This window comes from Geotrypetes seraphini, chromosome 15 (assembly GCF_902459505.1).
Source record: "Geotrypetes seraphini chromosome 15, aGeoSer1.1, whole genome shotgun sequence".
In the NCBI taxonomy this organism is placed as follows: domain Eukaryota; kingdom Metazoa; phylum Chordata; class Amphibia; order Gymnophiona; family Dermophiidae; genus Geotrypetes; species Geotrypetes seraphini.
The window spans coordinates 15119659-15134301 of record NC_047098.1 but is presented as its reverse complement, the minus strand read 5'-3'; the positions used below and the strand labels follow the sequence as shown (position 1 = coordinate 15134301).

At 42.9% G+C, this 14643-nt stretch overlaps 2 protein-coding genes across 3 annotated transcripts in view; one reads left to right on the top strand and one right to left on the bottom strand.

The window, feature by feature from the left end:
* The window catches only part of CEP104 (centrosomal protein 104), a 79006-nt gene extending 78911 nt beyond the window's left edge, over positions 1-95 (bottom strand). Inside the window, exon 1 of the mRNA XM_033921823.1 lies at positions 4-95. The gene's annotated coding sequence lies outside the window, so the exon portion shown is untranslated. The remainder of the gene's footprint in view (positions 1-3) is intronic.
* DFFB (DNA fragmentation factor subunit beta) lies at positions 62-13213 on the top strand. Of its 2 annotated transcripts, none has more exons than XM_033921830.1 (7): positions 62-194; positions 2423-2549; positions 4008-4196; positions 5624-5703; positions 8309-8482; positions 10684-10784; positions 12411-13213. In XM_033921830.1, the coding sequence occupies exons 1-7, from the start codon at positions 171-173 to the stop codon at positions 12628-12630; spliced, it is 915 nt and encodes a 304-aa protein (XP_033777721.1). In that variant the 5' UTR covers positions 62-170; the 3' UTR covers positions 12631-13213. The 2 variants fall into 2 exon arrangements, with proteins under 2 accessions (XP_033777721.1, XP_033777720.1); XM_033921829.1 differs by lacking the exon at positions 62-194 and adding an exon at positions 210-416.
* The last annotated feature ends 1430 nt before the right edge of the window (positions 13214-14643 follow it).

Genomic DNA, 14643 nt, shown 5'->3' with positions numbered 1-14643 from the left:
CACGGGCAGTGGAAACCAGTATCTTTGCTGCGCCAGAGGATCACTTCCTTGCAGTCCTGACGTATCTTGAGTATTCCGAAACTCACGCAGAAAAACCAAACAAAGATAAAGTTGCCGGAGCTCCACGGCCCCAAGTCAGTAAATTGGCCGCCCCACATTATGGCGGCAGAATGGTCTTACGGAGCACGTCAGCGGTAGGTTTCCATGCCAACATGACGTCAGTGAGTGTAGAACCGAGCATGCTACGCCGGGGGGGCTGAGGGACGTTCTCTCTGATGTTGCACTGGAGCATGTTTCATCTCTTCAGAAAACCCAAACTCTGCAAACTAAGGACCTTGCAGGAGGGCGGCCAGAAGTATGGCATCGCGGCTAGAAGCGTCCGAGAGCTTATGGAAAAAGGCTGCAAGAAATTCCAGGTCTCCCCATCCCTTTAGTGCTGCATTTTTTTTTTATTTTTTTTATTACTGAGTGCCATGTGTCCTATAACCAGCGCTCGGATTGTCAATTAATTCCCATTTGGTTTCCGGGAAAGTGGATCCAAGTATAGTTGCATGCTTCAGTGCATGCATGGGACTTGTAATTTTTGCTATAAATCGATATGGAAATTAGAACTGCAAGTTTACGTGTACAGTAAGGCTGCGCTAGGACTAGATTAGAGAGTTCTTGTCCCTGCCCCTGCCCCATTTCTAGTGTTACCAAATCTGGACCCCAGGCCCACCCAGTTCCACATACATCACAGCCTGTCTGGCCCCTAGCCCTCCTCCCCCAGCAAGCTATTCCTACATCAGGATGGCATCAGTGCATGCGACGCAATGAGCTTGCATGTGACATCACCGCGTTGCATCCATGCGTTTGCAGATGCCGTCCCGCATCGGAAGCTTTTCAAAACCTGGACAAAGGGCCAGGTTTTGAAAAGCCGTCCAGACCTCCACCCATATCCTTAAAAGGAGGACATGTACGGACGACTGGTAACCCTACCCATTCCTGCAAGCTCCATCCTCATCTGCACAAGCCTCAAACTACATGCATTACAATTTCATGATTAAATTCCCTTTTTTCTTTGTTTCTTCTGGGTCACAGACCTTAGAAGTCCACCCAGTACTGTGCGAGGCTTGTGCGGTTAAGGCAGAGCTTACAGGAATAGGACAAGAACAGCGACAAAACTCACAGGGACGGGGCGGGAAAAGGAGTTCCTGTGGAGATGGGGAAAAATTTGTCCCCGTCTCTAGACTAGATCAACCTGTCTTGGAAGAGAGGGGCCAATGGGCAGCCTGGATAGAGGGAAAGTATACGAGCTCAGCGCTTCCAGAGGCATTTTGTGAGTGTGTTCCAACATCTTGTCAGCATGTATTGCCACCCTGCACAAAAAGGCTTGGCCAGAGGCTGATCTACACGGACAGGGAGAGGGACTTTGGGGTGATAGTGTCTGATGATCTGAAGGTGACAAGGCAGTGGCTGTACCCAGAAGGATGCTAGGCTGTATAGAGAGAGGCATGACCAGAAGGAGAAAGGAGGTATTGATGCCCCTATACAGGTCGTTGATGAGGCCCCCCTTGGAGTATTGTATTCAGTTTTGGAAGCTGCATTTGGCCAAGGATATAAGAAGACTTGAAGCGATCCAGAGGAGAGCAACGAAAATGGTAGGGGGTTTGTGCCAAAAGAAGTACGAGAAGAGACTAGAGGACCTCAACATGTAAACTCTGGAGGAGAGAAGGGACCGGGGTGGTATGATACAAACATTTAAATATTTGAAAGGTATTAATATAGGATCAAATCTTTTTTTTCCCAGAGAAGGAAATTGGTAAAACTAGAGGACATAAATTAAGGTGAGGGGTGGTAGATTTAGGAGGGAGGTGGTGGAGAAGAAAACATTGAAAGAATTCAAAAAAGTGTGAGATGAACACAGAGGATCTTTAACTAGAATATGAATAAGCAAACCTTCATGGTTTCAATGGCAACTCCACGAGTTGGAACCTAAAGACAGTACTGGGTGTTTAATCATGAAATCTTAAGGCATGTAGTTACAGGGCAAACTGGATGGACCATTCAGGTCTTTATCTACTGTCATTTACTATGTAAAATATCTCAGCCCTCCAACGTTACATTTAGCGGAACAGAAGGTTTAGCTTGTAGTATTCTGTGATCCTGGTTTAAAGAAACATGTATATATTTATTATTTAGTTTTATTAACTTCACCCACCCCCCTTTTTACTAAGTTTCTACCACAGCCTAAATGCTCTGACAGTCATAGAATTCCTGTGAGTGAGCATTTAGCACCCCCTTAGTAAAAGAGGGCCTTTATGTTTTTATCTACAATTCTCAACCAGAATGCATTGTTGACAAAAAAGCAAAGGACTAAAGTCAAACAGAGAACATTTAGTAAAGACAGTAGTTGAGTTTTTTGTTGTTGTTGTTTTAACAGCTGTCTCCTGAGAGCTGTCAGGTGTGTCTATATGAGGATGGAACAGAACTGACTGAAGGCTATTTCAAGAAAATCCCAGACAACACAGAAGTTGTGCTGCTAACAGCAGGACAAACCTGGCAGGGATGTAAGTGTTTGAGGGTTTATTTTTGGAAAAGTATGAGCAAAACCAAAACTAAAGGCCAGATATTGGACCCCTTTTACAAAGCTGTGGTAAATGGGCTTTGGTGCATTTACCACGGCAGCATCGCTACCCCAGCTTTGTAAAAGGGGCACATAGCTTGGAGGAGTGATGGGGGCAGTGCCTTTCCCCAAACACTAATGAGGCTAGACACAACAAACCACTACAGGCAGTCCCCGTTTTACAAATATCCAACTTATATTGGACTCGTACTTACAAACGTGGGTCCTGTTTTAACTTTGGTGTCCCGACACGCCCCTCTCACTCCCTCCTGAGTTCCAATGTGCCCCTCTCTCTCCCTCCCTCCCTCCATTCTGGGCCCCAAGTACATGCCTCCCTCCGGCCGGTGTTTACCTTCTGGCTGACTCCCTCCTCCTTCCAGCTGCAGTCATTTCGCTGCACAAAGCCTCGGGTGGTGGCTCCTACGCACATCCCAGGGCTGAGCCAGAAGCCTTCCCTCTGACATGGGAGGAGCCTTCACAGACATCAGAGGGAAGGCTTCCAGCTCAGTCGCGGGACGTGCTTAGGACCTGTTGCCCGTCGCTTTGTGCATCAAAATGTCTGCAGCTGGAAGGAGGAGGGAGCCGGCTGGAAGGTGGTAAACACCTGCCGGAGGGAAGCACATACTTGGGGCAGAGAATGGAGGGAGGGAGGGAGAGAGAGGGGCACACTGGGACTCAGGAGGGAAGGAGCACAAACTTTGGCCAAAGGATGGAAAGGATGGAGGGGGCATGAACTTGGGACACAGAATGAAGGGAATGAGGGAAAGAGATGATGAGGTGGGGGAGAGAATAGAAAGGGAGAATTGGATGTCTGAGTGAGAGGGAAAGAGAGATGGTACACATGGGGAGATGAAGAAAAAGGAGAATTGTTGGGTATAGGGAGGGAGAGAGAATTATTGGACAAGGTGGTAGGAGAGGAGCGAGATAGAGATGTACAGGGAAGAGAGATGAGAGGGAGAAATGTTGGATGTGGTGTTGGAGAGGGAACAGTAGGATGGATGGAAAGGGATACAAGAGGGGCCTCAAGGAGGTGGAGAAGGTGGGAAGACTACTAGGATCTGAATTACATACAAAATGAACTTAAGAACGGTTTAAAAAAATGGAACCTGTTCTTAACCCGGGGACTGCCTGAAATTATTACTGTGAAAGTACAATATGTTTATTTGTACATTGGCTATACCACTTTTCTAATGTTTTATAATTTTCTGTAATGTAATACTTGTCTTTCCAAAGGCAAGAGAAAACACCGAAACCATAATGAGCACAAGGATATGCAGCAGGTCCTTCTTTTGAAACTCAGAATAGTTTCTTGATAAACTTTCGCCCCACCCCATCCAGTCATTTTTTTCACAAGCCATTAAGTCTTCCTTTTGTTTTGTTTTTTTCACATTTAAATTTGCAGATGTCAGCGAGATTGATTACTTGTTAAACAGCTTTTACAAACATCAAGACACACTTATGGAGGCTGCTGAGAGGCTGCTGTCAGATGAACAGGCTCCACAAAGACAGAAGATTCTGTCTGACCTCATTCAGAATCTAAGAGAAAACATTGCTGCAGAAACACGAGAGGAAGACAAAGATTGGTTTGAAGGTTAGCTTTATTCCCATTATATATACACACAAAAACCATCTAGGGTTAATCTGCAAGTCAATAATTGCTTGCAGGAAGCCACACCGACGGTTTTGAATCTAGAGCTGCGTGAACTGCTTCTATACCTCCAGCTGCTTGTCCTGAAAATGTTGGTGCCTTATTATCCAGATTAGAGGGTGGCTGAAACTGAAACTATCGTCTCCTCTTGGTAGACCATGGGTGGCCCCAGGCTGACCACTCAGACCTTTTCTAGGCTTAACCTAGAAGCCCCAGTAGGCTGCTGACCTCTTGTGAGCAGGAGGAATGCCCAGTTGTTCCTGTCTGTGCTCGTGCTGCAGCCAAAATGGCTGCCTTGGCAGGCCACAGAAGCTATCTGGAAATTGGAACCAGCTCAAGTAGAAGCAATTGCCAGTTGCTCCTGCCCATGCCAAGTCCAATGTCAAAATGGCTACCATGACGGCCATTTTGACTGCAGTCAGCATGGATAGGAGAGACTGGAGATCACTTCTGCCCCAAAGAGGCCACTAGACCAGCAGAGCTTTTAAGGCAGGCCCAGAGTAGACCTATGTGTGGTGGAAGGGGAGTTTTGGTTTTGGCTGAAAAAGCACTGGCATTTTCAACTGAAACCAAAGCATGTCTGAATCTGGATTTTGGGCTGGTTTTGGTGTCTAAACTGCAACTGAAACTCAGCCGGTCTCTAATCTAGATGCTAAAAGGACATTTCTAAATGATTGCGAGTGCCAGACATCTTACAGATTATCCTTCCAACACCCACAGAGCAGGCTCCAATGGTCCAGATGAAACCTCAGTCAGAGCCTATTTGATTGATTTATTTATTCAATTTTCTATACCTTTCTCCCAGGGGAGCTCAGAACGGTTAATTTGAATGTATTTAGGTACTCAAGCATTTTTCCCTGTCTGTCCCAGTGGGCTCATAATCTATCTAATGCAATGGGGGGATTAAGTGACTTGCCCAGGGTCACAAGGAACAGCATGGGTTTGAACCCACAACCTCAGGGTGCCGAGGCTGTAGCTTTGACCACTGTGCCACACTTCTCCCCTGAAGATTTTCATTCGAGAAGTCCTGAGCTTGGGGAGAATGGGTATTGTAAAGAAAATCAGGTATTTAGTATAAGAAATGGTCCTAAGCCCCTTATCCCTGGGCCTCCCTATGCTCACCTTGGCAAGCGGGGGTTCAGACCAGTTTCTGTTATGCAAGAAATGCAGGTGCATTGTATATTGTTTAAAACTTTTTATTTGGTTTATTGTAAAATGCTTTAAAACCTTGAATTAAGTGGGACATAAAGCAAATATATCAAAAGCAGGCAGCTGCCGTCCCACATTGACAGTAGCAGCTCCATGTAGGTAGAGGGTGTCATCTGCCTCTCGCTTATTATTTTCAGTGACATACCTTTTGTTCCTTTCAGGTATAGAGCCACGCTTTAAGAATAAATCTAGTTATATGCGTTATAGCTGTGAAAGCAGAATGCGGAGTTATATGAAAGAGGTACAGTTTGTCTGTTATGCACTGGCCTTTTTAAGAAGGCCAAATGAGTTTTAGACTAATGAAAGTTTTTTTAACATTTCCTTAGGAAGAAATTAGGCTTTGGTCTGTGGGCTAACACCAGTGCACACTACAAACATAACATGGATGAGAGCAGAAAAAAAGCTTATTGCCCCATTCAGTTTGTCCAGTTAGTCTTATCCTTGTTGCAGGACTATATCCCAGCTGCCAACCGTAGAAGCTTGATTACTTATGGAATATAGTTCCATAGCCAGGTTAGTTTTGGCTTTCTTCCTACCTGAGTAAGCACCCTTCCTTAAACTGACACCAAGCACCAAAGCTACCAAAACTGTGCGAAATATCCAACTGGAGAATGACACAGAGACAGAATTCATCACCATTCCCATCCCCCATGGGAAACCATCCCATGTCTGTCTCAACCTCAGTCCTTCTACACCAGCAATCTTCAATGCAAGGCTTGAGGATCAGTGGCTGGGCCCATTCATACTCCAATTCTTATGTGAGCCAAGTATAGGATAATGAAGCCATTGCGACATCACTGATGAGGTTGGTTTTTAGGCATTGGTAGAATGAGGCATTATGACATCACAATTTCAGCTCTGGAATGTTGCTCTCTTTGGGTTTCTGTCAGGTACTTGGGACCTGAGTTGGTCATTGCTGGAAACAGGTTACTGGGCTTGATGGGCCTTCGGTCTGTCCTATTCCACTTCCACTTCAGGTGATCGAGGCAAGCAGCGTGCCTGATTTTAAGAGGAAATGGGATCGTCACGTGGGATCTCTGCACAGAGTTAAATAGGGGAGGGTCATTGGGGTGGGCAGACTAGATGGGCCGCGGCCCTTATCTGCCGTCTTTTTCTATGTTTCTATTATGGCATAGCCCTAATGAATATGCATGAGAGAGATTTGCATATAATGGAAGTGACAGGCATGCAAATCTGCTCCATGCATATTCATTAGGGCTAGTCTGAAAACCCGATTGGCCTGGTGGTCCTCCAGGACAGGGTTGGAGACCACTGTTGTAGAGTATGAGTAAAGTTCTAGTCACTTTTAAACCTTATAATTTACAATTTATTTTCATGGGCTTGAAGCCTTCCTGCTCTACAGCCATAAAACGGAAATATACCGTGCACATCAAGTTCAGTTTCTTTTGGTAGTAAGTTGCTTCAATATTAAATCTACATACATAAAATCTTAAAACAAACTAAGAGAAGTAGAAACAGAAGGATTCAGTTCTTGCAACCGAAAGATCAATATTCAGAGAAATGCATCCATAATTGTGTATTTAGCAATTTTCTAAAAGAACTTTTCCAATTTTCAATATTAAATCTTCCTTAAAAAAATCATCTGCCATTGTAATATTTTTATCAGCTAATACATAACATAATTTATTTATATACCGCAAAACCTTACAATTCAATTAGGTTTATAAATTTATTTTTAAAAGAGTACGGAACACCCCCCCCTCTCTTTTACTAACCTGTAGTGTGGGTTTTAGCACCGGCATCAACTGCTCCAGCGCTCATAGAATTCCTATGAGCATCGGAGCAGTTACCGCCGCTGCTAAAACCCACGCTACGCATTAGTAAAAGAAGGAGACAGTGAAATACAGAGTCAAACTTTCAAAAATTTTTTGGAACAAGTACGTTTTCAACAATTTCCAAAGTGCCGATAGGAGTTTGAGCTTGCTATCAGATTACTAAAATCCTTGTCCCAAATGGCAGCCTGAAGAGACAATAATCTGTGAAAATATCTTTTGTATAAACAGGTCTTTTACAGAATGAAAAGCAAATAAAGTAAAATTACATGATGAGCGTCTAAGGTCTACAACATAAAATGGTCCGCAAGATAAGCATATATTTTTGATGAGGGTAAAGGGGATGGGAATTGATATCACTTTTTCTGTGTGGTTTACACAATCAAAGCAGTTTACATAGTTTAGGCCGGTGTTTCTCAACTCAGTTCTGGAGTACTTCCTTGCCAGTCGGATTTTCAGGATTTTCATAAACTTGATTTGCATACATTGCCTCCATTATACGCACATTTATTTCATGCATATTCACTGTGGAGATCCTGAAAACCTGACTGGCAAGCAGTGTCTCACTTCTGGTTCACCACACAATTGTTTCCCACGTACACACCTTTATAGGACCCCCAGGGACCCCTGAAGAAGACTTTTTGTCGAAACGCGGACCGTGTTGGGTCCTGTATCCCTAGCGGACTAGGTCCTTTAAGGCTCTTATGTGGATGATTTACTTTTATATGGATGGAATTATTTTATATGGATGATTTTAGTGTACCTTTGAAACTTTGATACTTTCAAATAAAGTCCATTTAGGAACATCATCACTCCACAGAGTTTTTTTGGTTTTCTCTGGAAAAGGGGTACTCCAGGACCAAGTTGAGAAACACTAGTTTAGACAGGTATTTAATTTTGTACCCGGGGAAACTAACAATATTTAAAAAAATAAACAGCAAGGCAAAAATATACATGAAACAGTGGAACAAAAGGAGGAGGAGAATGTCGGCATGCAGCCAAAATTTTAATACTTCAGGCAGCCTAAAATAACTCATTTTACTGTACTAAAAGGTTGAAAGCTACACTTCAACTGTTGAGCCAAATGCACAGGATGAGTACAAGAAAATAGCCTACGTGATATGGAATGAACTTAAATTGAAGAAATACAACGGCTCTTACTTTGACAGAAGAGAAGTGGACGAGAGCGCTCGGCTTTGTACGGCTGAAGGCTGGTTCTCCTGCGAGGTATGGACACCCTATATAGCCTAATGGCTAAAGCAGCAGGTTGAGAAGTAGGGAAGTCAGGGCTCAAATTCGACTGCCATTCCTTGTAATCTTGGGCAAGTCGCGTAATCCTCCATTGCTTCAGGTACAAATCTGTGTGTAAACTAATTAAAGTACCAACAATTTATTGGACTTAACACTGAACTGGCAACAATTAGGAGTTAGTACAGATCTACACTTCGCCCAATTCTATAATAGGTGCCTAAATTTCAGAGCATGCAACTCAAAAAGGTTTGTGGCTATGGGAGGGGCAAGGGCGCTACCCAGAAATTAGGGGCCATGTTATAGAAAACCGGCATTTCCACACAGGCATTTACATCAGCTTATGGCAGGTGTTAAGGGCCTATGCCCAGAGTTAGGGCTCCTTTTACTAAGCCGCGTGAGGGCATTAACCTTTTCAGGACCAAGGGACATATTTGTCCCATAACTTTAAAATCCTATAAATTTTGATTGGGATAGTCTACAGTTCTAAATTTGATATGTACGGATTCCATATGATACTGCCTTTATGTAAACAAACTGGTTCCGACATTCATTCATTAGCGTCGTTGCCAGATTGACGAGAAGATTCACTTGCCACACTGTCCATAAGCCAGAAGTTTGATTTAAAAAAAAAAAATAATGATATTTCACAAAAAAAATCAATTTTTTGGCATCTGCAAGCCCTTTTTACCATAAAAATGTCGTCAAAACCACAAAAATTGGCCTACGATCCTTATGGTCCTGAAAGGGTTAACGTGCGGAATAGCACACGCTAAATTTCCATGCGCTAGCCGCTAACGCCAGCATTGAGCTGGCGTTAGTTCTAGCTGCGTAGCGCGGGTTTAGTGTGCGCTAAAAACGCTAACGCAGCTTAGTAAAAGGAGCCCTTAAATGTAAGAAGCACTTTTCAGTCTAGTGAATGAAGTGTGTGAGCTTCTGAATATTTGCATATGCTGTCTTTGGGTTTTGGAGTATACACAAAGAAATGCATATTTTGTGTTTCTCTGATGGTGCAAGCGCATCCAGAGTCTAGCATCTTAGGACCGGGCTTTAGATGCATGCAGCCGCTGCAGGCACACACATGGCGCAAGAGAGGTACCAAAATTACTCCCCATTCATTGGCCTCCCTAGTTCGGCTGTACAGGGGGTGCTGTTCAGGGTATGTTGCCAGGTCACTATACTCTTCTAATCTAATCCTTAGGTTTGTATACCGCATCATCTCCACGTTCGTAGAGCTCGACGCGGTTTACAGTAGGAGAAATAGGAAGGAACTACAACAGAGGGTTAGAGGTAGAAGTGTGAAGAAAATTTAGAGGACTTGGGATGCCAAGATATAAGAGTTTCCTTGATTCCTAAGTTGGAGGGAGACTTACATTTTTTGAGAAAAGCCAGGTTTTCAGATGTTTGCGGAAAACTTGGAGAGAGCTCAAGTTCCGAAGAGGGGAGGTAAGGTTGTTCCAGAGCTCAGTGATTTTGAAGTGGAGGGAGGTCCCTAGCTTCCCTGTGTGGGAAATGCCTTTTAGCGAGGGGAAGGATAGTTTTAATTTCTGGGAGGATCTGGTGGTATTAGGGTTTGAGGAATTCCAAGAAAGAGGGATAAAGGGAGGGAGGATACCATATAGGATTTTGAAAGTTAAACATATTGATAGGGTAAAAGAATAGAGAATCTCTCTAAGTATGATGAGAGCATCTTGGTTAGGAGAGGGATATTTGCAATTGGGCGATAGCTGGATGGTATGGAAGGGTCAAGGTCAGACTCTTGTCTTGGGGTTTTTCTTATCTGCATTAGTATTTTTAGTTTGTGGTCACTTATTCAGTATTTGAAGAGCTGCTATCTGTGTTCTGCATATGTGACCGAGGACAGGTGTTTTGAAGGGGTTGGAAGTCTACATGCATTGGATTGATCTCATGGCCCTATATAGGAAAATAGATGTTAGCTCTCCCTTAGCTCTTTTGGACCCAAAACAGTCCCAGCTTAAAAATGAATGAAGACCATTGTACTAATCAATTCTACTTTAGAATAAATAAGATTCCTACCAATTGATTCCACAAATCCAATATAAAAAAAATATATACGAATTGTGAACAATGAAATGCTCACTAATACAAATACTAATTGTACTAGTCAAACTATCTCTGAGTCACTATCTCTATGGAAATGAATGTTCGTTGTGTTCTAGGGTCCTTTTGATTTAGACGTGTGTTTATCAAAACACTCCATTAATCCATACAGCAACAGAGAGAGCCGAATCCTTTTTAGTACATGGAACCTTGACCACAAGTAAGTATAAAAAATCAAATTAACATATATGCATACATAAACCTGCACATATGTTGGGCTGCCTAAGGCTCTTTACACACGTACCCCCCCCCCTTTATGACACCAGGTTAGGGGGTTGTTTTTTTTTTTTTGTTTGTTTTTTTTAAATCGCAGGTCTTGGCAGTAAAGGCGCTGAAGTTTATAGAATTCCTATGAGCTTCGTAGCTTTTACCACCATGGCATATGATTTAAAAAAAACCTTAATGTGGCTTCATAAAAGGGGGGGGTGTTAATTAGCTGATCCAGTTAGCTAACTTTGTAAACTGCAAAAGCCTCACTTTGATTCTTTCTGCACGGCCCTTTTCTCTTATTAGTTAGTAGTAGGTCTTTCTAGAAAAAGTTAGTGTTCCTTATTGTTGGAGACTTGTCATTCACATCAAGCCCTACCCCAAAAATAAGCCCTAGTTGGGATTCGCTGGCAACGATTCTCCCGCCCCCTGCCACCGCACAGCCATCCTTCCCTCTGAACCGCCGACCACGAGCGAGCCCTACATACCAGTACCTCCCTCCAAATCAGCATTGGGTCTGCAGCACTCTAAACAGGCTGCTTCGGCCTTGTCTGCCAGTGAATTCCCTCTGCTGTGTTACTGATGACATCATCAGTAACGCGGCAGAGAGAATTCACTGGTAGATAAGGCCGAAGCAGCCTGTTTAGAGTGCTGTCAGCCCAATGCTGTTTTGGAGAGAGGTACCGGTATGTAGGGCTCGCATGTAGTCGGCAGTTCGGAAGGAAGGATGGCTGTGTGGCGGCGGGAGAAACACTGCTGGCGAATCCCAACCAGGGCTTATTTTTGAGGTAGGGCTTATTTTCAGGGAAACACAATAGTTACCTGTGGCAGGTGTTCTCCAAAGGGCAGCAGGAATACATTCTCATGTGTAGGTGGCATCAATCCACAGAACCCAGTACAGACACTACAAAGTACACTGTCACTTTAAATCTTTAGGCAGTACTTATACCACCCAACATCAGTTAGCAGGACCATCAGTTCAGTAACAAAGCTAAGAAGCTGACTAGGGCAGGTTGTGAGAATATGCCTGCTGTCCTCTGAACACACATACTACAGGAAAGTATCATTGCTTTTTCTGAGGACAAGCAGGCATAATATGCTTACATGTGGGACTCCCCAGCTGAGTCATTCTTATGGAAAAGGTTAAACATTGATTCTTTATCAGCCCTCTAGATAAGCTTAGAAACTGATGGGTAATAATAGGTTACCACTAGCAGCTGTAGCACTAGCAGGAGACTGGCTGTAGTAGTACTTTTGTCTGAGCAGAGGAACTTATGTAAAGATCTCAGCTTTAGTAAGAAATTCAGAGTTTCAAGAATCTTGTGTAGCTCAGATGTTGCATGTGGCAGTTCTGCTTGTATTACTGCCAGTCCAGAACAGTATTACAGCCTAGGATGTGCTGTATTTAAAAGTTTTGGGGACTAAGGCAAAAACAATTTTGCTTAGGAGTCATGTTTTATCAAAGCCTCTTATATTTACCTTATTTCTAGCCCACCTAAAACTAAGTGGATTACAAAAGTGCATACACAATTAAGGCCATCAATTCTGCACATGACTATGACTTTGTTGTATTATACAGGATTGAAAAGAAACGGGCTATTGTTCCAGCGCTAGCAGAAGCTGTGAAAGTACTGAACGGGAGGGAGGTGAATTGGGAATACTTCTACCAGCTGTTATTTACTGTTGCTAATTTAAAGCTAGTGCACATTGCCTGTCATAAAAAGATCAGCCACAACCTTATCTGTGATGCCAGCAGAATTTACAAGAAACGAAAAGGTGCCAGGAAGAAAGCCAAGTGATCTCCCTACCTTAGCACCTTTGTCACTCTGAGCCAGAGGCTATCAATGATCTTTGCGTTACTTTTTATTACGCTATACGAGCGCACTCCTCAGGCTCCTGTACCTCTTATCAAGGAGCACTGCTGTCTGTCAGAGGCCAGAGGCTACCAATGCCTTAGATTGGTTACGGTCAGAGACCGGTTACTTGGCTTGATGGACCTCTGCTCTCATTTAACAGGACACATCTTATGAAGATTTGTAAAGAAAGTTCAAGGGCTCTTCTGCCAGTAATGTAAACTGGTCATAGTAGTGACACCAATTGTAGTAATGGTACAGATAAATCTTGTTCCTTGCATGGAAAGGGGAACCTTTAATTCATTTCAACTGCACTTCCATCATTAGCCATTAAATTAAATGAAAGGAAATTCATGTATTTGACTTAGAGATATGTGAAAATCCAGAATCAACTATCAATGATAGTAAAATTTACTTGTTTTTTAAATTTTGTCTGTCTGCTGGACATTAAAAATATGTATGGGGGGATTGAGTATGTATATTTTAGAGATCATAACAAATCTGCAAAAATAAAAAAATTAGTACACAAGCAGTGATTGTCTTCTTTGTAAATTGCTTATACTATCTGAGCACCGACAAACGTGCTTTGTTTTGTAGAATGTGTTATATGAGTATAAAGTAAAATCTGCTTAATATAAAATTAAAGTGACTGATTTGTTGTTGTTCTTTAATTCACATTTACAAGCTTGCCTACCATGTACCTGAATTTTATTTTTCTTCCAAATGTCTTGAAAAGGTGCCTTTTATTATGGAAGGGATCCAATATTGGAAGATTAGGTTTTTACCTTCTATAATCTTCTTTCTGTTAGTCCCTGTAGGATTCCATACTCTAGGTGTTCAATCCCTTCCCAAAATCTGGGAGTTGCCGAAATCTAAACACTTTTCAGAGCATATGCTCCTCCGTAGAGAGTGAGTTAGAGCCCCCTACAGTTCAGTCCCAAAGCCAAGCAACCATATTGGAACCAAGCCATGACAAATAAGGGGCCATGGGGGAACCTCCCTGGCAACATAAACAATTCCCGTTATGAACAGCTCTGTAAAATATAAAAACAAGTAATACACAGAAAAAATGCAACACAGAAAAGACATTGAGGCACAATGTAGAACTAACTTGCTGTGTGTAACGAGCACTCACATGAAACAGCCATTGGCAAGATGCATACTCACAGAAGAGCAAACTGCCCCTAGGATCTGTCAACTTGCTGGAAGATCCTGAAGCCTTTAAGGAGAATAACCGAGGCAGAAAAAAAGCAGGCGATTCCGAAACGACTGAGCTTACATAGAGAGGGTAGGTCGTAGGGACTAAAAGAAAGAAGATTATCAAAGGTAAAAACCTAAACTAAAACTTAACTTTATATACCGGATCATCAACCTAAGGAAGCTCGACTCGGTTTACAACAATTAAATAAGAACTGAAAAAGTAAGAGCAGGATTCCACACTCTAGGTGACTTAAAGCAATGGCAGTATAGAGAGGGACAGAAGAGCCTGCCTACAACACCGAGGTCCCAGAGTGAGCCGCCACATCCACTCAGTAAAACTGGGTAAAGATATGAAGAGAAGACCAAGTAGCCGCCCTGCAAATTTCATCTGGATGAATCACTTGAGAGACAGCAACATGTCTAGTTGAGTGGGCCATAAGAGAAACCAGCAGCTGCCTACTGCGGGCGATGTAAGAAATGACCATATGAATCCAACGCGTGATTGAGGACTTATTGGTCAGGACAAAGTAATGATGCAGAGCAGATCAAAAGACTTCTGCACAGATTGCTTGCAGAAACTGAAACTGTAGGGGGCTCTAACTCACTCTAAGGTAGGAGGAGCACATGCTTAGAAAAGTTTGGATTTCAGTAAAAAAGAGAGAGAATACAGAAGACATATGACATTCAATCATTTGCACAGCATAATGCTACAAGTGCAAGTTTCAGCCTATTAATATATATTTTTCTTGTTAACTCTTA